The 22,051-nt window shown below is 34.0% G+C and overlaps 3 protein-coding genes across 5 annotated transcripts; 2 read left to right on the top strand and 1 right to left on the bottom strand.

Moving 5' to 3' along the window:
• The first annotated feature begins 141 nt into the window (after window positions 1-141).
• Window positions 142-6,279, top strand: LOC108217664 (glutamyl-tRNA(Gln) amidotransferase subunit A, chloroplastic/mitochondrial). Its single transcript, XM_017390534.2, has 10 exons — window positions 142-815; window positions 1,713-2,024; window positions 2,828-3,007; window positions 3,132-3,226; window positions 3,510-3,585; window positions 3,762-3,839; window positions 4,498-4,591; window positions 4,733-4,782; window positions 5,598-5,711; window positions 5,926-6,279. Exons 1-10 carry the CDS (start codon window positions 279-281, stop codon window positions 6,007-6,009), a joined length of 1,620 nt encoding a protein of 539 aa, XP_017246023.1. The 5' UTR covers window positions 142-278; the 3' UTR covers window positions 6,010-6,279.
• A 949-nt stretch (window positions 6,280-7,228) lies between these two features.
• On the top strand, window positions 7,229-10,305 carry LOC108218011 (uncharacterized). The gene is made up of 5 exons (XM_017390933.2): window positions 7,229-7,272; window positions 8,068-8,274; window positions 8,367-8,504; window positions 9,424-9,502; window positions 10,033-10,305. The coding sequence occupies exons 2-5, from the start codon at window positions 8,080-8,082 to the stop codon at window positions 10,041-10,043; spliced, it is 423 nt and encodes a 140-aa protein (XP_017246422.1). The 5' UTR covers window positions 7,229-7,272; window positions 8,068-8,079; the 3' UTR covers window positions 10,044-10,305.
• A 2,195-nt stretch (window positions 10,306-12,500) lies between these two features.
• LOC108215582 (uncharacterized) lies at window positions 12,501-18,075 on the bottom strand. Of its 3 annotated transcripts, none has more exons than XM_017388083.2 (8): window positions 17,971-18,075; window positions 15,339-15,570; window positions 15,122-15,259; window positions 14,508-14,586; window positions 13,694-13,765; window positions 13,509-13,584; window positions 12,987-13,043; window positions 12,501-12,898 (listed from the first exon to the last, which is right to left on the bottom strand). In XM_017388083.2, the coding sequence occupies exons 2-8, from the start codon at window positions 15,531-15,533 to the stop codon at window positions 12,811-12,813; spliced, it is 705 nt and encodes a 234-aa protein (XP_017243572.1). In that variant the 5' UTR covers window positions 15,534-15,570; window positions 17,971-18,075; the 3' UTR covers window positions 12,501-12,810. The 3 variants fall into 3 exon arrangements, with proteins under 3 accessions (XP_017243572.1, XP_017243573.1, XP_063948000.1); XM_017388084.2 differs by having other exon boundaries at window positions 15,339-15,565; window positions 17,971-18,072; XM_064091930.1 differs by lacking the exon at window positions 17,971-18,075 and adding an exon at window positions 16,780-16,931 and having other exon boundaries at window positions 15,339-15,565.
• Window positions 18,076-22,051: the final 3,976 nt, after the last annotated feature.

Below are 22,051 nucleotides of genomic sequence, written 5' to 3'. Positions count from 1 at the left end.
CGACCTGAAATTTATACTCACATCCAACCGAAACTGAAAATCTGAGAATTCAACTCGAACCCAACCAGCACTCAAAAATCCGAAAATCTAACCAAAATTAAAAATCTGAAAATTCAATCCGAACCCGACGAGAACTAAAAACCCGAAAATCCGAACCGGAACAGACAGTTTGAGGCTGTCTCCCGGATTACAAACCAGTGGAAGAAAGCTGTTGAATTTAAACACATCTCCAATCCCACTTTCTTTCTTCTGCAAAATTGTTGAACAAAAATCTTGAAATGCTGCTATCTTCAGTACAAAACCCACGTCTCCTATACCTCCAATCTCGCTTATCCCACTTTAATTTCCGCATCAAATCATCTCTCCACACCTCTCAAACCCTAACCCTAACCCCTTCCCCTCCCCCACCCACTTCTCAAATCCTCGATATTCGCAAAACCCTTCTCTCCCGCGAAAAAACCGCCGTAGAACTCGCTGGAGACTACTTGACCCGGATCCAAAGATCCGACCCGAAACTCAAGAGCTTCCTGTATGTGTCCGAGGAGTCTGTGTTGCGAGAGGCTGAGGAACTTGACAGAAAGATTGAGAGGAATGAGGAGGTGGGGCCCCTCGCCGGAGTTTATGTCGGCGTGAAGGATAATATTTGTACGGCTGATATGCCGTCCACTGCTGGGTCGAGGATATTGGAGAATTATAAACCGGCTTACGATGCGACTGCGGTGTCGAAGATGAGGGAGAGTGGGGCTATTGTTGTGGGGAAGACTAATATGGATGAGTTTGGTATGGGGAGTAGTACTGAAGCTTCAGCTTATCAGGTTTGGCTTCTCGGGTTTTTACTATTTTTACTTTCGCATTGTAAAGTTATGAAATTAGTTGTGTATTGTTTTGATGTTAGTTGGTTCTTGTTAGTTTTAATAATTTAACTTGCTGCATTGCAAAGTCCTGAAGTTTGGTGGAGTATAGTGTTAATGTTCTATGTTAATAATACTACAAGTTGGTTCTTGTTGGGTTTTAACGAATTTCACTTACTTTTGAACTTTAGTTGAGTGTTGTGCTAATGTAATTTGTGTGCGTGATTGGGAAGTTGAGAATGCTAAATATAGGTTACTAGTTGGATTTGGGGTTAAATACAGAATGAATGCATTTGTCAAGTTTGTTTAAGAAATAGTGATAGGAACAGGAAGTGTATAAGTTGTAAAACCTAAATCCTGCTCATACTCAAGTTGTGTGAACAATGTGAATTTCATTTGATTATTGTGCTGAACAAAGGTTACTAATAAAGTTGTTATGGTTTCTATGAGACAGACATGGTCTGCTTTGATGTATATCTTTGATGATTGTGGATCACATATCTTTCATTTAAGCTTGACACTCATTTGTCTTTTAGTTATTATTGTCTTCTTGGATGTTTATAAAACACAAGGGGGTGCTTCAATATTGAGCTGGTGGCAATGTTCGATTGGTAGTACTTGTTCTGGGCCTTCGCTTACTTATATTGGCTGTCACCGTACTACATGCTTTTTTCTTTTGGAGTGGAAATTTTTCTCCTAAATGTGGAGTTGTGAATTTTCAATATTGAGTAAAGGTGGTTTAATAGTTTTTAATTTCCCTGCAATGTTAAATTGTAGTAAATACTCCTAAGTTTTTAGTCCAAATTACCTTCTTGTTAGGAACCATTATTTACTTGACCAATGCATCTTACAATTCATTAGGTGACTGCCAATCCTTGGGATCTGTCAAGGGTTCCTGGAGGGTCCTCAGGTGGCTCGGCTTCAGCTGTCTCTGCCAGACAATGTGTAGTATCACTGGGAAGTGACACTGGTGGAAGTGTAAGGCAACCAGCATCATTTTGTGGTGTAGTTGGTCTGAAGCCAACATATGGGCGTGTCTCAAGATATGGGCTCGTAGCATATGCGTCATCATTAGATGTTATCGGATGCTTTGGTTCATCTGTTTCTGACACTGGGATTCTCCTTAATGCTATTTCTGGTCATGATAGACATGATGCCACTAGTAGCCGTCGAGTAAGATTTTACGCTTATGCAATCTAATTGTAGTATTTGATTTTATCACACAAATCTATTTATTAATGTAGGACTCTAATTAAGAAACGGAAAAATTTGGTTGGATTAGCTGCAGAAGAACCAATACCCTTGGATCTCTCAACCGCCTAATAGACGAGTTCTATGGATCTTAGACTATAACAAGAGATGAGTCTCAAATTTCAATACTATATCAAGTCTAAAGATAATAACTATATTATTTAAAGCCATGTTAGTTTCTAAATAATAATTAATACCATGATGAACAACAAACCCTATTATCACTCTACTATCTAAAGATAGAAACCTCTTTTTTAGGAAAGTCTTTATAATAACATGAATCAATTACAAAATAATCTTTATTCTCTGCTCCGAATCTTGTGTTTGGTATTTGTATTCCTTATAATTCCATTTTTGAACTAATAACCCGTTACAAGTTTGATATTATGTCACAAGGTTATGAAAGTTTATAGGGATTTTGCAGAAAAAAAATTGAGCTAAAAGCAGATATTTTATATTGGCTCTGTTTTCACTCGTAAAACTTAATTACTATGGGTTGAGCTTATCTTACCTTAAATAAATAAATATATTATAGATTTAATTCAATATCAATTTGTAACTGAAATTATGATCTATAGACCTTTCTTATTGGTTTAAATAGATAAAAATTAACTGTTAAAATTATAAATTCTCAAACTGGATATCAAATTAAAATCTAGCAAGATATGAAACAGTCTGATCGGAAAAAAATTTGCCGTAGTCTTTATGAATATTTTGTTGTCCAGGAAGTCCCTGATTTCACGTCCCAATTCATCTCTAAAGATATATTAGACTCCAAGCCATTAAAAGGATTGCGTGTTGGGGTGATTCGTGAAACACTAGATGAAGGAGTTGATGCAGAAATAGTGATGTCCATTCGTGCTGCTGTTTCTCATCTAGAAGAACTGGGATGTACTGTAACCGAGGTATTGTTCCCCATGTTTTTATAAGCCTATTTTCTTCCTTAAATTATAGCTATTCATTTACCTTGTATTTTCCTGTTTTTTGGATGAAATATTTGGCGAATCTCTAACAGCTTGTAATTGCCAGGTGTCCTTGCCATCATTTTCTTTAGGATTGCCAGCTTACTACATACTTGCTTCATCTGAGTCTTCTTCAAACTTATCTAGATATGATGGTGTTAGGTGAATTACAGCATTAATCTTTTTTGATTTCACCCCCCTCTTCCATTTCTTATTCTCTTATCTATGAGGTTCCAGAGCTGGGTTTTAATTGGTGCAGTTGTTAAGCTTTGGCGCCAAGCATGTACAGAATGATTAAGCTATAAAGTAGCTAGTTATTTGCCATGGGTCTTACTTTTTGTTGATTCTGGTTTACAATTTTTAGTAAATTTGAGTTGCTAAAATCAAAAATTATAGCTGTCATGTTTATAAACTTGTAATTTAAGTGGTACATATGTTTTTCTAGATATGGCAACCAATGTGAATCTGAGGAGTTGAATTCTCTTTATGAGAATACTCGTGCTCATGGTTTCGGTTCTGAGGTATGCAGCATCTGACCTTTACATACAGTTTTCTTATATTGTTTAATAGTTTGACTCCAACTGCTGCCAGAAACATTTACTTAGATTTCCAATAAATTTGGTACGAACTTGAAGTGGGTACCAGGATGGCAGGATGTACAAATGTAGTTTAATACCTTATCACACATCTTTTACAGGTAAAGAGGAGGATCTTAATGGGAACATATGCCCTTTCAGCTGGTTATTATGATGCTTATTACAAGCGTGCTCAGCAGGTATAGCACTTACTGCAAAGTAATTTACTATTGTTTTTGGCTCGGATGAACGCTTTATTATATTGGGGGTCACAATGTGAAAACTACGACCTATAATAATTTGCAATTTTTTGGTGTAGTAGTCTGGTGCAAATTTTATTCTGGTGCTAACATCATTGTTATGTATCCTCACATAAATATCATTTTACATCTATGAGATCTTCGTTAACATCCCCTTTGATGTCTTTTAATTTAGTAATTACTGACTACCCATCAGAAATAAATTGATTAATAGAGGCCTTTTGTGCATGTGACTCTTGCCATTTGTCAAGATGTGATATATGTCCCTATAAAGTCCTCCTAACTTAACATGGTATTATCGCACAGGTTCAATTCACACATAAAGGTTAAATATTGCTTAAAGATATGGGTTCCTAGTGATCCCCTCTTAAACTAAACATGGATTTTTGAGTGATGAGGAGTGCCAAGATATATTATATGATTCTATCAAGTCCTAGTACCTCAGTGTCTTTAGAAGAGCTGGTAACTTGACATCATTGCCTGCCACTCTGAGTATATCACCTATTAGTTTATACTATGTTGTTCGATATATATTAGAAAGTTTGTGCATTAGATGCTATTAAGTCAAGATTAAAATTCATTCTGACATGTGTCTTAGGTCAGAACTCTAGTTCGGAAAAGCTTCAAGTCAGCTTTGGATGAAAATGATATCCTAATTTCTCCTGCAGCACCATCTGCAGCTTATAAGATTGGTATGTTGTCTTCATAAATAGCTGTGTTAGTAATTTACTACTGTATATGATATTAAGGGATTATTGTTACCTTTTAGTGTTATTCTTCTGACCACCTGCAATAAGAAGAGAACTTGTTACCTGACACTAACATCATTTCAGGTGAAAAGAAAGATGATCCTTTGGCAATGTATGCAGGTGACATCATGACAGTAAGTGATGCTTTTTTTGTTGTTGTTTCGAAATTTTTCCAGTTTCCATCGGATACCTACATTGCCGGGTAAAAACTGCTTACAACCAAATTACTACCTCATGACTCATGTATTCAAATATACTGCATTTGAAACTGGTAGGTCCAACATGCTTCATGAACTTGTAAAATACTTGAATTGAATTCAACACGACAAATAGTCGAGCGGAGCTCAAGCTATGCTAGCGTATTATTGAGCTAAGCTCAAGCTTCCAATCAATAGGCTGGAATAGCTGACGAGCCAAATTGAGCTGTCATTTTTTTAATTATTTCTAAATTTTAAGCTACTTTTATGCATATTAAAAATTAAAATTTATTTTTAATGATAAATCAAGCTGAAATCCATTCAAGATTTTGTAAATACTTTAGACAGTTAGTTTGAGCTCTCAAGCGGAATTCAAGTTTCCTGATCTTTACTCGATCCAAGCTTTGAGCTTAAATATATGGTTTGGTTGAACTCAAGTATGAGCATGAGCCCGAACTTTTTGGTCGAGCTTGAGCATGACAGTATTCGATTCAGCTCAGCTCATTTACACCCTGTCCATGACTAAAGTATTTGTCTTGCTTCTGATAATATTTTTTCGTGAAACCTGAAATTTATCAAGTTTTAACATCTTCCGTTCGAGTACTGGTAAGAAGTTGGGGTCATATTGAAAATACTGACCTATTTGAAGCTACATTGGTATCCTTCATTAATATCAGTAATTAGTAATGGTTTCACTTTTAGGACCATTATGACTCTGTAATATCTGACCTGACAAGCAATGCCTGTATCAGGTCAATGTCAATTTAGCAGGTCTACCAGCACTAGTGTTGCCTTGTGGTTTAGTTGAAGGTGGTCCTGCTGGCCTCCCTGTTGGTCTTCAGATGATTGGCGCAGCATTTGATGAGGTCAGAAACAACTTAACATGCTCGTCTTTGAGATCAACCTATATTAGTATTGATTAGCATGAAAACTGCTTAAAAAAGTTAAAACACCTTCATTTATTCTGGTATTTTGAAACTACTTATTGATAGTTTGAAATTGACTGAGACGCCGAAGAGGAGTGTCTACTGTAAACTATACTGAGCTATGCAAGATTAAGTTTTTCCATTATTGCTGCAGGAGAAACTGCTTAAAGTCGGGCATATCTTTGAGCAAACTCTTCAGGATTGTTGTTTTGTTCCTCCGATAGCTGCTGATAATTAGCAGTCACAGTTTGCAGAGAAGCTTTTTTCATATTGACTAGCCGCGGCTCAGGGGAACTTTAGAGTGTAGACTGTGTAGTTGATGTATACATCTTTAGGGTTAAAATGGATAGGCAGGGTTTGCAATTCTGTACAGAACTATGGAATATACTCCCTCCGTCCCATTTTAGTTGTCACATTTCCTTTTTTGTTGGTCAAATTGACTAATTTTTGACCAAGGATTACAAGTCACTCTTTCATTATTTTAAAAAATTAAAAATTACATCTTAAAGTAGATTAAAAGTTATTTCCGGTGACATATTTTTTTTATTTTTTCAATTGATAAAATATTAATAAATTTCAGTCAAACTTTGGTCAATTTGACCGGCACAAAACCAAATGTGACAACTAAAATGGGACGGAGGGAGTATTATTTATTCCAGTGGCTAATTGATGCCCACAAGTTTTGAAAAATATATTTGTGAACCTATACCAGTAGAAATTCGTAATGAGATCAACATGTGAGAACATTCTACTTTCGGACTATGATGCATGCTGCGCAGTGATTATTATCTCAAATATTGTTCTCGAAAGACCACAATTAAACTTTATTATCGAAATTATTTACAATATGACGCACTAAATTTCTATCACGATAAAATTTGACTTATTTATGCATGAAAAGTTAAAATTATATTATTATCTCATCTTTAAATGAAATAAAAATTATTCCTTCTTAAAAGCCTCGAGACTACCTTTGTGTCTGATTGGCTAAATTTATTTTTAAAAAATAAGAGTTTATTTCTAGAAAATGGTTAATATAATTTTATTTTTTCCTGAAATAAATCCTTGTTTTTTCGCCATACAGTGAATATAAAATACCTTCTTGATATGTATATCTAAAAAAATTTATAAAACATATATGTTCTATAAATTAAATTCTGAAATTAATCCTTATTTTTTCACTAAATAATAAATATAAAACATTTTCTTGATATATATATATCTTAAAAAATTAATAAATATATTTATTTTCTAAAAAAAATAAACTTTTAAATTTTTAGAAAAAACTTCCGAAACAGGGCCATTGTAAATTGCAATACTCGCTTCAAATAATCTGGCTAAACCCCGCAGCCCATATGTTATAGAGTTGCTTAAAATGTGGAATAAGCCCACAAACTAGTGGGCCGCACATTTTTAAATACCGACAGAGCTTCGAACACTGATCACAAAAACATCACCGAAACATACGAGCAGTCTCATTTTCGCGACCAAACCCTTGTCTGTAAGTTGAGTTCTCATGCTCCCATGCTTGCCTTTGTGTTTTCATTATATTTACTGTATATTCATATGTTGGAAATGAATAATTGAATAGATTTTTACATTGAAGTCTGAAAAAATCTTTGCTTTTCTTAGTTCGAATTGATTTTTCTTTAACAGGATCCATAAGTACTACTCATTATACTTCCTTTAGTATCTTGTTTGAAATCTATCTATTGAACACAATTTCTTGATATTCTTTGTGCCTCTGCTTCTTGCTGAAAGAAAAATAAGTTTTTATGTGGTTGTGTAATTACGAAAGTTGATCAAATCATAGAGCATGTTCAATTTAGTAGTTGTATAGCAAAGAACAAGTCTGGGATGACCTTTTTTTGTGGGGGGGGGGGGGGGGGGGGGGTAGGTTTTTAGCCCGAGCTAGAAAATTTGTCACCTTTCAAAATTTTAATTTGATTAGTGATAATCGATAAGGTGCATGTCAGGCTGAAAACAATGATAGTATGTTAATACATATAATTGGTTTTAAACTTGATCGCACTAATATTACATGAAATCGGAGAATTTAATCCATAGTCATTTATTAGCGAATATAGTTACATGCATATACAACTTTTTGTATTAGCAGTTTAGCATTTCTGGAAGAAAGTGGAAACATAGATGTTGTAAATATGGACTATGAACTACTAAGTTTTACTAGGACTAGTTGGCAATTGAGAATTATCTTTATGATTGTTTGAGAAATTCATATGTACCATGCTACTTTACTATTACTAATCTGATGGGGAAGTTATTTAATATGCAGGAATTAGCAGGAATGGAAAAGAACATGTGTGAGAAAGATGAAGATGGGACGCGGAATGTTCCGTCGTTGGTTGACTTATGTGTCCAAATTGCTATCGACAACGTGGATTGTCTAGGAGATGTTGGGGAGATCGACGGAAAGCTTTTGGAACGAATATTACCCCATTGTAGTGTTGAACAGCTACAATATGTTGAGGACTCCACTCAAGTAAGAGAGTCAAGTCTGAGGGTTGGTCAACTTCTTTAAACAGGAAATTTTTGTGGGATCTTTTGTATCTTTATTTTGGTTTTCCTTTGCAGGGAAGAGACCTTAGTCCAGTAACGGACAAAATTTGGAAACGTTTCTACCAGATGAATTTCGGTGAGGAGAGCTATGAAGAAGTGGTTCGTAGAATGAACAGTAGTAATGTAACATTTACATGGAAAAAACTGTACGAGGTAATCTTCTACTTCTGTTTCACTATTCAGGAATTTGGTGTTATATGAGGAATTAATGCTTGCCTCTTTTACGAAACAAATGCATGTCTCCCTTCAAGAATGCACAGATTCCTCTTTTCGGGATCTAGGTTTAAACAAATTATGGCAATAAGAATCCAAAACATCAAGACCATTAATAAAGTCCGCTTAAGATATGGCGCCACCATCACGACCCTAATCAACTGGTGCTGTCATCGGCACCGTTGTTAATCAGCCACTGTCCAGAGTTGAGTCCATGATGCCTTGTATTAATCCTGATCTTCTCACCACCACCACAGCTTCTCAACAGAATCAATCTTGACTTTGCTATCGAAAACTCACATAAACTTTGTGATATAAGGCAACTTGGGAATGGGAAATTGATTTCTTGTGGACGGGAAATTCAAAGAGGTTAGGGTGGCATATAGATTAGGTCAAAAAGTCAGTTGACAAAGTGAAAATTGAAATGGATCGGGTGTTCGTGAAACAAGGGAAGGATGGAAGGATGAAGATCAGCTATAAATTAGAAGGCGATTGGTATTGTGATAATGACGTGTAGGCCTATAGGGTATATATTAGAGAAAATTGAGAGTTTTTGAAGAGGAGTGAAGAATTTGGCAAAATTAATATTGACTAGGATCGCTAATATGAGGGTCCTAATATATCGATTACATGTAATAATTATTTTACGGAATTTGGTGGCCAGAAGAAGCATTTGATGGTAGCTGCCAAATTATCATTTAGATTGTAAGTATAAGTTGGAAATCAAAGAATACAGCATTTACAGTAAATTTATAAACTATGGCCACCAAAATGCATTAGACTCATTCAGATATTTCTAGCGAATTTGTATATTCTTGCATTTTCATGTGTTATAAGAGTGATAATTACTTTTTTGTAGGAGAAGTTGGAGGAAGTGAAAGCGGCTCTGCAGAGGTTAATTGAGGGAGTTATGCGACAGTATATGAACGGATCTGCTCGTAAGTATTTTTGGACTCAAAAGTTTGACTGATTGACGACGTTCTTTAAAAGTTTTATGTTCTACGTTAGAACTTAGAAAAAAACTTTTGTTCGGTGATTGGACAATGTAGGAAATATGAAATATTGGTATATTATGTTACCAAATACAAAATTACTTATTGATAGTGGTGTAGAGAACCATTCCCTCTAAAATCTTAAGGTGTTAGAGGAGGCCCCTTTATGGATCTTATAAGCTCTGATACCATGTAGAGAACCATTCCCTCTAAAATCTTAAGGTGTTAGAGGAGGCCCCTTTATGGATCTTATACTTTAACAAGTGGAAGCAGCAGCAAATCCAGGATGAAACTGCCACAGGTCAAAAGAATTATTAATTGAATCATGGGATATACGATTTTCTTATGGATTTAAATATTTACTTAACTATAAAATTCTGTGAATCATATATATACGTGGACCTGTTAAAATTGCTCCGACATATCGTAAGCAATTTTGATCCATGCAACATTAAGTTTGTCCATTGTTGCTGCAGGAGCTGCTTAAAGTTGGGCATATCTTTCAGCAAACTCTTCAGTCTTTAAGTTTCTTTCGTTCATCCGTGGCAGCTGATAGTCAGCTACTACAATTTGTAGAGAAACTTTTCGTATCAGACTGCTTGTTCAGGTCTTTTGTTCCTCCATTCAGTGGAAACTTTTCAAGTGTAGCTCATGTTACATGTATACATTTGTAAACCTATTTGAAGCCTGCAGTTAATAAACCTGTACCAGTATGCTCTTGTTATGAGATATTTATGGAGTTTTTTTTACATTTGGAACATGGGTGCATCATGCATGCAATTGCAATTTGCAGGCCTGGTAAGTGGTAATAGCAAAATTCATTTTTTTACAAATAGATAATAAAATAAAATAAAAATTTGCTCGTTAACAAAATACACCGCGCATTGTAAATTACTCCCTCTGTTTTAAAATATAGGTTACTTGACTTTTTGACACACGTTTCTAAGTCTTTTGATCGTATGAATGAAATTATTATTTTCAAAAAATTCTTTTTTAAAATTATAATATTAATTATATATTTTTTCTAAAAATAAATTAATAATATTAATTTCAACTATATGGTCAAAAGACTTAAACGTGCATGTCAAAAAGTTCAAATGACCTGTATATTAACTAAAAATCTCAAATGAACTATATCTTAAGTAAAAACCTCTTTTTGTGATCGTCGGAAAATTACATATTTAGATGCACTTTGATCTTCTTAAAATCATAAATGAGATTTTTTTTCAATTAATTTTGGTCAAAACCGTGGTTAGAGTTCGAATCGAGTTTTGTGACCGTCCATGTATTTTGATGCAAAACATGTTGAAAAGTTTGTTGTGTTTTTGGTTGGAATATATGAAAACGGAGGGAATGAAATGAGATTTGAAGTATAATATAGTTGAATGTGTAATAATTTCATTTCTTTCATCATTCCATTCCTATCAACTCTTAATTAAACTCAAACCCTCAATTTTGTAAAGAAATGCTCCATTCCTTATCATACCTATATTATACCCAAATCATATCATACAAAATTTGCATTCACTCATTTTTTTTCAAAGTCCTACTTCCTACACTTTATTATTTTCTATTATTTATGCTCATTCCATTCCATTTCATTCCAATCACCCCAACCAAACACAAATAATTTGGAAACAAAATTAAAATATGTAGAAGATTATCCACAAATTCTTCTAACGTTGATACTATATTGTTATTCAATCAATAAGTTTACATATTATGACCTATCCCACTTTAAAAGAATATATTTGCATTAATTTTACTATTGGTATAATTTTTCTTTCACTGAAATTAACACTTTTAAATTAGCAGAGGGAAAAAAGAACTAGCAGGTTCAAAGATGAGACCAGTTCCTTCTCGGTAGCCAAGCTAAAAATTCAAAAAATAAAAGTTTCTCGTCCAAATGTAAGCCTAAACACCTACTCCATTCTGGGATTTCGACAAATATATGGGATTTAGACATTTTGAACTCTATTCTTTTAATATTCATCATAGCCAGACAAAAACTATATATACTGTTCAAACTCAGTGATAAATTTATAAGCGTCAAACCTGGTGGTCAAGAAACTCAAGACTTTCTTGAAAATAATTGTCGGCTTAACTTTTTGATAAACAAAAGATTCTGCCAAATTGTTACTATTAATCTTTAGAATGAAAAAAATAAACTAAAAGGAATATTGGGGTTTTTGCTTAAATCTCATCTTGAGTTTTAAGTTTTAGGTGTTGAGTGTTACTACAAGGACCGCATGTGATTCATCATTAGGCCAAAATTTCCGAAAATCAGTTTGAAAAACTGGAATATTGCAGCCGAAAGTATTTTAGTGCAAGAAATAGTATGGTAACTCGAACTGAATCAAGTATTGTTGAAAACCTCAAGTCTATCTGCAACATAAAAAGATCATCACTACAAATGCAGGCACCACGTGAGAAGATAGACAAGGGTGTCAATGAAACTTTTTAGACATTTCCATCCTATAAATCTGAAGTGTTAAGTTCCATTGAAAAGTAAGACTGTCATGCAAGGACACCCGGAAACTTTCATGATCACTCATAGGCATTGTTCCCCCAACTGAATTGGAATGCCTAGCTAGATAGTTTCAGTTGCAGATAAAGTAGTCATAATTTTACTCTTCTATCTTTTCCATAATGTATAAGCTGCTTCATCTTGTTTACAATACATACATTACTACAAGTCGTTTCTATGTTTGTATCTTTTGCTTCCTAATGTTCACTGCATATACAAAACTAGGTACTCAAAGGGGAACCAACAGAACTAGGCACTCAAAGGGGAACCAACAGTCAGATCCAGTCAAGCTAACAAATACTTTGTAACTAGGGACTTAAACTTGGTGCTTATAACTAAATCATTGGTTTCACATCTGCTGGAATGAAACCTATCAGTTACAGTACACAAGTTACTACTGGCACTAGCATATATAACTAACTTAAAATTACTGATATCCCCATCAGATCAGAGAATATATACAAAAATTATAACCTTTGGTGATATGCAGACAGATTCAACAAAAAAGGCTGTACTTGAACACAATTGTATTGGCGAGCCCGGAAAAATTAATTAAAAAACCTGAGATTTCTTTATGGACGGGAAATCCTGAGTTGTGAAGTATTAAAAGAGCAGCATGAGCTTGATTACAACATAAGATGGGATTAATCAGCTGGATTTTAGCATACTATGAAGCCTTTGGAGATTCATCATGGCAGATCAACTGAAAATTTTTTGACTGCGACTTTTATCTTCTTTGAAAGGGTTTGATGTTTTGGGAAGTTGAAGCGGAACCTTTGGAAGAAAAGCCTCCAGGCTTCCTTATACACAGGGGCCTACAAAATTTATATCAAGGGATTAACTAAAAAGGCTAATGTTGCAGCTCTTAATAGTCTTTGAAACTCGCAAATCAGAGTCTCATACCTGTCATCCTTTTGCACCACATTTTTCCTCAAAGCTGTCAAGTTCCTCACCTCTTGGCTAGTCAAGATTGACAAGGAAAGTTTAGATACAATTAAAAAATAACAGACTGTTGTTTCAATAAGGATCCGAACTCAGGCTATTGTTTTCATTTAATGAACTTTGTCACGATTGACCATGATTGTTTTTTATTATCAACATGTTTAACATGTTCTGTGTTCTTCACAAGTTCGAGCATCTGACTAGTTTAACACGTTCTGTATTCTTCACAAGTTCGAGCATCTGCCTAGTTTTGAGAAACTACAATAGACACAAACTGTATGTTTTAGATCCGTATTGTATAACTCATGTAACTCTGTTAAAATAGAGACCAGGTTTTACTCAAATATAAACTGATGAAAACAAGATTATTTCTTTAAAGTACAGGAGAAAGCACAAAGGAGGATCTGAAGAAGCCAATTCTAATTTAACAGTATTTATTTCAGAACCAAAAAATAATGACAACTTCATTTATAGAAATAATACCTCTTGAGAAAATCTACTTTGGACTTCTTCATCAAGTTGCTTTTTGAGCTGCCAACGATACTACCAGGACCCCAACCTGATCAGATTGTTCAAAATTTTAATTATCAGTTAAAATTAAAATTTCACAATTTCAAGGCATGCTGGATCATCATTACAAGAGAGGCGGCATGATAAATTAGTGATACCTCCGTAAAAATTTCTTTTGTTGCTTGAAGGTGGCACTTTTGTACACAGCTTAACTTGTCTGCTCTTTTTTTCTGATCAAGCAAACTTTTAGAATTAGAAAAAGTAATATTTAAAAGATTACATTGAGTGCATCTATTCTAAAATAGAGATATTAGTTCCAGACAGTGAAATCTGTCGGCCTTGACTTTTGGTCATCGATGATTCAAAATGTACATGTTTGGAGCTCAATCCTAAATACATTATATATTCGACATCAAATTAATATTATCAATTCCTCAAATCCATAGTGTGAACAGTCTGATTACAACAGGATAATGAGCAGCATGAGCTTGATTACAACATAAGATGGGATTAATCAGCTTTAAATTGTTCAAAAAATATCTCAGGTTGTCTATTCTAAAAGATAACATCATCTCCATTACACATTTACACACTTTTATCGCTTTTATTGCTGGAGATGACAATAGACAACCTGAGATACTTTCGAACAATTTAAAGCAACTAATTAATCACATGATCTCATCAATCCAACTAAAACATAATTTAAACAACTATTATGGATTCACACAGTAAAGTGTATCTATGTGTCTATATGAAATTCTAAATTATGTGATTCAATTAATACTTGATCGACTTTTGGACAAGTGACAATTTCATCCCGGATTCGCTGCTGCTTCCGCCCTCAATAAGTAATTTTATATTTGGCATCACAGGTCAAAATTTCAAATTTCCTACATTTCCCAATTACCCGACAAAATTCTTCTACATAGAACATAAAATTTATTGAAGGTCAATCTTTTGATATATACTTACGAGCATCTTCATTTTGGTAAAGTTTCTTCATTCGCTCAATTGACTTCTGTTGAGCCTCTTCCATGTCCTTCACCTTCGCCTATAATATACAATAAAATCAATGGGATAATGCATTAGAAGCAAGAAAACTACAAGTCAGTAGTAACATCTGAACGAGTCAATGCATTTTGGTGACCACAATTTACACCATAATTGCAAAAGTCGGGAGTCTTGTTGATACACAAATTAGAGTTACAATTCAAAATGAATGTGGCAGCTACCTAACCTCGGCAAATTACCTCCCACCTTGTCTCATATCCCAAAATTCATGCAATTTTGGGATAGTAAGGTCACGACTGATTTTGAGAAGTTGTGGTGGGGCTGAGAAGTATAGGGAATATCATAGACTTCAGGGCTAACAAGAAGTAGTGTCAATGACCAAAACAGGTAAACTAGGTTCATCTTAGAAGAGACATATCAGGATGTGGGTTAAATTACAGTATTGATGTTGTGGAAGCTTATTATCATCAATTTTTCGAAGCAAGATCCTTATAAGAGGGATGTCAGCATTTATTTCTTAAAAGAGGCAAATATTAAATTTCAGAAGTTTTAATATTAAATTGCTAGAAGATCACCTCATACAATTTTCTCCATTGGAATGTTACATTTCTACTTTTCATTTTTTGAACCACCGTATTGAAACTTCTCTCGCCGAATTTCTTGTGATAGAAGTTTTTCCACAGATAATCCGTCAACGGGCTAAGGTCTGTTCCCTGCAAAAGAAAATATACAATAAATCCAACCAAAACTTCCTTGTTCAAAGAAATAAACCCTCAGCCTTGACTCTCTTACTTCACTGCAGTCCTCGATATGCTTTAATTGGTCAACATCGCAGTGTGGTAAGATTCGTTCCAACAACTGCTCACCTACTCCCCCAACATCTCCAAGATATCTGACATTGTCAATGGCTGTCTGTACACATAAGTCCACCAAGGAAGGAACATTCGACATCTCCTTTCTATCTTTGTCAGGCATGTGTCTATCCATTCCTTCTAATTTGTTTTTGTCGAATAACGACTCTGTCCTAATAACAAAATAGTGAGCACATATGAGCTTTTCAAACAATCACAAAGCTAATTCTCATTGCAAGAACCACTTGCATGATACTTAGTGGTTCGTATTTTAGGTTTATAATATCTATATTTCCATTTTCTAAAAGCAGTGCTAATCAAAAATATGCACAATGATTAGAATATCCGTAATATTAGTGTTATAGTACCAAATATATATGTACACAAATCATTATTTTTGGAGGTTATGAATAATCAAAATGAATTTCTGAAAGATGACACCTTTCTACCTTGGGCTAAAAACAAACTGTCTGGTCAAGCATTCAAACCTGGAGACTGGAGTCATCCAAGACTTGTTATTTTATTTGTAACTAGTTAACCAAGAGTTTTTTGAGATTTGATTGCTCTTATAAAAACATACACTAACAATATTAGAAGATGAAGAAATCGGTAAAACCCTAAGCCCAATGTAGCACTTAAACTTAAAAATGGTGTTACAAGGTACTCAAGTTCCTGAGAAGGTGTGCAATGCAGTGGAAGCCCTAACAAAAGCTTGTGTCTTACGATCAACGTAAATCAACCTATTAGCTCAAGCCGAATATATTAATCTAGACCTCAAAATTAGCAACGCACCGTGGGTGACCTCAGAAGTGGATGTTAAAAACTTCTATGTATAGGAATATCAAGACAATATTAGATATAATAGTAATTTGAGTGCAGGTTTCCTTAATGATACTTCTTCGACCGCCAAGATAAATTTTTCGTGGTTCAACAATTAGACCACCAGATATGAAGGTACCTAAATCCAGAGCCGATAAAAGTCAAAGAAACCGTGCATTAGGAATTCTGAACTTCGACGGGGCCATCAGAACAGTGTTCGAGATACAAAAACATAAAGCAGACCGGGGCAATGTACAGGCTAATTTTTTTTTCTTTTCGTTATGCAAATGGTTGCGGAGGCAACATGATTCAAATTTATGAAGGAGACGATTTTTCGGAACACTAACACACCAGACTTTGAAAAGAAAAATGGTAGTTTTTCAAAATGATTTGGAGTTACTCTTAATCACATGAAGAGCAATTTATGACGCAGAAGCTGAAACACTCGGATGTTCAAGATTCATGTCAACTGATAGGTCAACCACTCACTGGGTCCAACAAAGCGATAATCTCGGGCCCACAAGTATTAAAACAGGGTGATTAAAATCTCACAACCCCGCTACCTGTCACCGTTGAAGCCCGCGGAAAGAATTGCCCCGTTACCATCATAGTCAAACACCCGCTAAAAAGAAGGCACGCCAGGAACGTGATGAAGGGGCCCTCTAGTGAGTGAGCGAAGCGAAACAAGGCCAACTATATATAGAAGGGGGAAGAAAGAAAAGGTAAGTGATTCTTAACTAAGAAAAATACTCCTCACTAGAATAAATATCCCCAGTACTGATTCTTGCACCAGAGGCGCTTTCCGGCTCCAACCTCCGGCTCAGCATTGTTTTGCAGGTACCAGTTATTGGCTATCCACTCAAGCAGGAAGAGAACATGTGGAAGCTACTAGGGCAAAGAGGAAGAGAGCATTATCATCAACCATCGTGATCAAGTGAGCACAGTGGCTGAAATAAAAAATGACATGAGCCTCCTCAAGCACAAAATAATATATTCTTCTTCTATAATTAGGCTCTAGTCGTCAGCTAAATGTTTTACGCAACTATATGCATATAAGTTTTACACATTTAGTACTTGTATACATGCAGTCGATGACAAGAGCCTAAACCTACAAGACCACAGACTATACCGCCAGCCTACTCAAGAATGTTACCGTTATCTTCAAATCTAGTAATTCTAATTATCAGACCACGGTAAAAGTAATCTTGGAAGCCCGAGTGCCATCATTAATGAAACTCGCCCCGTAATCAACCATCATATTCAATATCGTATTGATAACCCCGTGCTAAAAGTTTTTCGCACGTCCACAATTATGATATATTACTTGTAAACTTTTCTCCTAATTTAGCCTCCACAACTTTAATTTTCTTCCTTGACCACTTCACACACAGACTCAAATTTCAGCAAGAACCAGAGGGACAAACAATTCTAGTTCTTGAGGTTCAAAAACATTACGATCAAGCAACAATTATACAGATAATCAATCAAGAAACAGCGTTTCATAGATAAATTAAAATGAAATGGGTTGTACATAAATATAAAGTCTGGATCTTTATACAAAAACATGGATCCTATTACAGAAGATCAATTCCAACCAAGAAAAGCAGGGATTTTTCAGACCCCAGAGTAAAATTCAATTCAATTATTCATTTTCAACACACAAACACAAATAAAAACATATAAATAAACAGTAAATCTAATGAAAAACAGAGAGCGATTGAAGCAAGGTAGAAGAGCGTGAGAATTGAACTTACAGACAAGGGTATTGAGAAGGAGGGCTTAGATGAGACAGCCCGAATGTTCTTTCGATGATAAATTGATTATGTTATACATTTACTCTATAGACTATAGTATAGTGTATAATAATATTATTATTGTTACAGACGGTGACGAGAGAGACGTTAACCCGTTTTTGGGCCTTGAAGCTCTGTCGGTGTCCAAGTCCAACTCGCAGGCATGGCCCAAGGTCGCAGGTACAGCCCACTAACTTATGGGCATTTACTTGTTTCATTAGGAACTTTTGAGCTACTCAAATATATAGTCGTGGGCCTCTTGGCGGATGTATATAAGTTTTTGATATTTCGTGGGTGCTGGGCTTTCCTTAAAGTATAAAATTTAGTGAGTATAAAACTGCCAACTCACCCTGACAAAAAAAAAAAGGACTGCCAACTCACGATTCTATTTTATTTTTATTTTAAGGTGAGTATAAATTTAGTTTAATATATTTTTATGAAATTATAATATTAATTTTTTTATTTATATAAAGTATTAAAATATAGGAAATTATATTTATTATACAAGGTGTTGATAAATAAAATAATAAAAATGGAAGGGACAGAACTTGTGTGGATGGATAATATTCCCTATTGCCTAGATTTCGGTCGTCGGTCTGGTAACTAATGTATGGATGAAAATATGTGTATCTGACGTGTGTTGTCTAGCAGGAGTTTATCAGCGGCTGAGTCATGGTTGGAACGAGAATAAATATATTTAATTTTTAAAAATTAGTTATTAATTTATGTTAATTAAAATATAAATATAAATATTATTATTATTATTATTATATATATTCGTATTTTTATATTAAATATTAATATTTAATAACTTAAATAAAAAAAATTCAAAATGAAATTGATTCTCAATGGAATTGATTCTCATCCCTCTATCTCATGCTCCCCTCCCCTCGATTACTCACGTGAACCAAATTACGCTTAATATCACTATATATTAGGAATATTTTTGGAAACAATTAATTACCTGCACCACCATTTAGATGATTAAATATGAAATCAAAAACATAAAAAAAAATTGTTTTTTTTGAAACTAAAAAAAATATTGTTATAAATGACTAAGTAAAATTGGGTTGGGTTCTTTCGAAATCGATTAAAATACAATTTTTACTTTGAATTAGAGGTGATAAAACAAAAAATATATTATTTTCATTCATCCATGCATTTATTACATTCCAAATTATGGAAACTAAAAATATAACCCACATATATTGATAAAAATGCTTATTTCATTTTTCATTATATTTTCTTACAATTTTTTTCAAAAAAAATAATTTGAACTCAATCATATGACTATTTATATACACTTTTGCTCATTTCCAAAACAACCCTAATTTGCTCCTTTCCTGTGAGGACCATGTATATTGCTAATAAATTCGTACCACATGTTCTAGGTTACTGATTTCCAAAACCGACAATCTACAAAGAAAAAAAATCACATACATTCTTATGAATCATGATATTGATTACACCTGGGTGAAAACCATTTTGCACCATCACAATTTCCAGCGAGTGTTGATATAAACGTGAGCAAAATTTCTGAGACAGCAGCATCAACACGAAACTATTACCCCGTATCCACGGCACCGCTTCCACGGGGCTGCAAGCCTGCAACGTAGCAAGTCGGTGGCTCAGAGAAAGTGACATAAAAATGTGAAGTAACCGATCTTTCGATCTATTATAATACGTGATCGATATTAATCGGCCAGTGGTTCTGTCTCATTTAATTCTATATGTTTCTTTTTAATTTTCGTAACTTATTTTTGAGATTTTTTTTCTGTATAAAAATATAACATCCAAACTTTAATTCAGGAATGAAAAATTTTAAAAATAGATTGCCCAGTATTAAAGTTCGTGCCGCGTCACAGACTCACAGTCCCAATGTATACTACTCAGGGGACAGAGGGAGTATAACGTACTTGAGCAAAAATTAATTTCCTCCGAGCATCATTAAGTTTTTTGTTTTAAATCTGACAATTGTACTAGATCTAAATTCATTTTAGACTTGTGACAAAAAAAAAAATCATTTTATACCCATTATTGACATGTTCTAGGTAATTAGTTTCCGACTTTTTGTAACTCTCAAATTTGCCACAATTTTTGTTAATAAATTACATAATGCCTCGGCCAATTTCTAGTTATTTTTGACAGAATTTTTCTAACCTTTTAATCAAACCAAATAATTGGAAAATTATAAGAAAATTTAACCATAAACATTAAACAAAAATTCCATTGAATTAAATAAAAAGACATCTATATCAAGTCTTTGTCGTCATAGTCTTTGATTACGGGTCGGCGTTAAAATGCATATATTTTTGTTAGTCCCAGTGATTTTCTCTCAATTTCATTTAAAATTCTGAAATTGATCATATAATTTGTTTAGGAATGTAGTTAGGATTTGAATTTCATTTAAAATCCAAATATTCAAATATTAGTACAAATCTGAAAATCATTATTTGAAGTGAAATACATATTTTTAAATGACCGAGTTCATAATTATAAAAAAAATGATTGTCATAATTGAAAGTAGGAAAACTTAAAAATCATATTTGGTAATAAGGGTTAAATAGCAGTTTGGTCATTCAACTGACCACGAACTTGCAATTGGGTCATCCAACTGAAAAAGCTTTCAGTCAAATAACTAAATTCTTTAAAACTTTCAATTAGGTCACTTGCCGTTAGTAACGTTAAAAACTCGACGGAAAGATGAGTTGGCATGATGAGTTGGTCAAATCAGTACAGGTGTCATGTACACATCAGTTATGTATTTTCACCCGACCCATAACCCAATTATTTATATATGAACCCTTTTTCTAATTAACAACACATAGTAAACTAAAATTAATTAATATACATCTACACCATCATCATCTTCACACTTATAAATAAATGGCCTTGAATTTGTACAACCATCCTATGTGAAGCCTCCAAGAAGCTTGAGATCATGAAGACCGATCCCACGGCCCCAAAAATTTCAGTGAATCGACAAAGACTTGTATGTTGCTAGAGATGAGAAGTACGGTACTTGATGAGAGTAAGATTGCGGAGATTTTGAAGGTGTTCGGGGTGAGCGAGGATGATGGGTGGGGAAGAAGGGGGTTTCGGGGTTCATCATCTTTAACTTTTGTTATTTTGTTTTATCTTGTGTTTGTGGATATTGTTTTTGAGGTTTTGTGGATATTGTTTTTGAGTATATTGTTTCTTGGAATTTGATGATATATGGTTTGGCTCATTATGATCGGGATAGTAAGGCAGTATAGTTTTAGTTCGGATGAGACTATAGTATCTGATGGTTTAGAGTTTGGCACCTGATTTAATGGTGTGGATTAGGTCAAGTTATTTAGGTATCTGCTGAGGTGGTTGCTTATTTGGATCTGGTCATTTAACAATTTAACAGATTCTGTTAAAGTCAAAGGAGACTTAACGGCCGTGAAAATTTGTTAATGTTTAGTGACCGGATTGAAAGTTATAATGAATTTAATGATTCGTTTGAAAATTTTTTGAGTTCGATGACCCACAAGTTGGGCGTCAGTTGAGTGACGAAAATGCTATTTAACCCGCAAGTCCTTTTTTGAGGCATGTTTGACCCTTATTTTACGGAACAAGGACCTATTTTGACCATACATATTATATTTTCCTATGAAATATTTAATAGCCTATACCAAAAAATTTATGGTGTCCCTTGGCGTGCGTCAGTGTAGAAATTATCTAATAAGAATTGAAGTTATAAATTCGTCAATTATAAATGGGGGTTTTAACTATTCAGTCTTTCCTTAAAAAAAGAACTATTTAGTCATAATATTTAGCTGGGATCCTTATATATGACGAATAAATAATAACCAAATTACAATTGAAACAAAATTTTCAGAATCAATTAATGTAATTTAGGAAGAATCAATGGAAAGACATTAATTCAAATTCTGAATTTTTGAATCGAGAAATTTTTTGAATTTCTTATTCACAAACATGAATATATAATTATTTAAAAAATATATATCTTTTTCTTAAATAAAATGATTTATATCTAAAAATAAAATTAACAATT

Source organism: Daucus carota, chromosome 4 (genome assembly GCF_001625215.2).
Source record: "Daucus carota subsp. sativus chromosome 4, DH1 v3.0, whole genome shotgun sequence".
NCBI lineage: Eukaryota > Viridiplantae > Streptophyta > Magnoliopsida > Apiales > Apiaceae > Daucus > Daucus carota.
Note: the sequence above shows the minus strand (reverse complement) of the source record. Positions and strands in the feature narration are given on the sequence as shown.

Bases quoted from the DNA above. Each gene is read 5' to 3' on its own strand.
- LOC108217664 (XM_017390534.2), top strand. From the start codon at position 279: ATGCTGCTATCTTCAGTACAAAACCCACGTCTCCTATACCTCCAATCT. The intron at 4,592-4,732 runs GTATGTTGTCTT...ACATCATTTCAG, and splicing joins ATCTGCAGCTTATAAGATTG to GTGAAAAGAAAGATGATCCT. The intron at 5,712-5,925 runs GTCAGAAACAAC...TTATTGCTGCAG, and splicing joins TTGGCGCAGCATTTGATGAG to GAGAAACTGCTTAAAGTCGG.
- LOC108218011 (XM_017390933.2), top strand. From the start codon at position 8,080: ATGGAAAAGAACATGTGTGAGAAAGATGAAGATGGGACGCGGAATGTT. The intron at 8,275-8,366 runs GTAAGAGAGTCA...TTTCCTTTGCAG, and splicing joins ATGTTGAGGACTCCACTCAA to GGAAGAGACCTTAGTCCAGT. The intron at 8,505-9,423 runs GTAATCTTCTAC...ACTTTTTTGTAG, and splicing joins CATGGAAAAAACTGTACGAG to GAGAAGTTGGAGGAAGTGAA.
- LOC108215582 (XM_064091930.1), bottom strand. From the start codon at position 16,825: ATGATGGTAACGGGGCAATTCTTTCCGCGGGCTTCAACGGTGACAG. The intron at 13,766-14,507 runs GTAAGTATATAT...TTGCTTGATCAG, and splicing joins TTACCAAAATGAAGATGCTC to AAAAAAAGAGCAGACAAGTT. The intron at 13,044-13,508 runs GTATTATTTCTA...AATCTTGACTAG, and splicing joins AAAGTAGATTTTCTCAAGAG to CCAAGAGGTGAGGAACTTGA.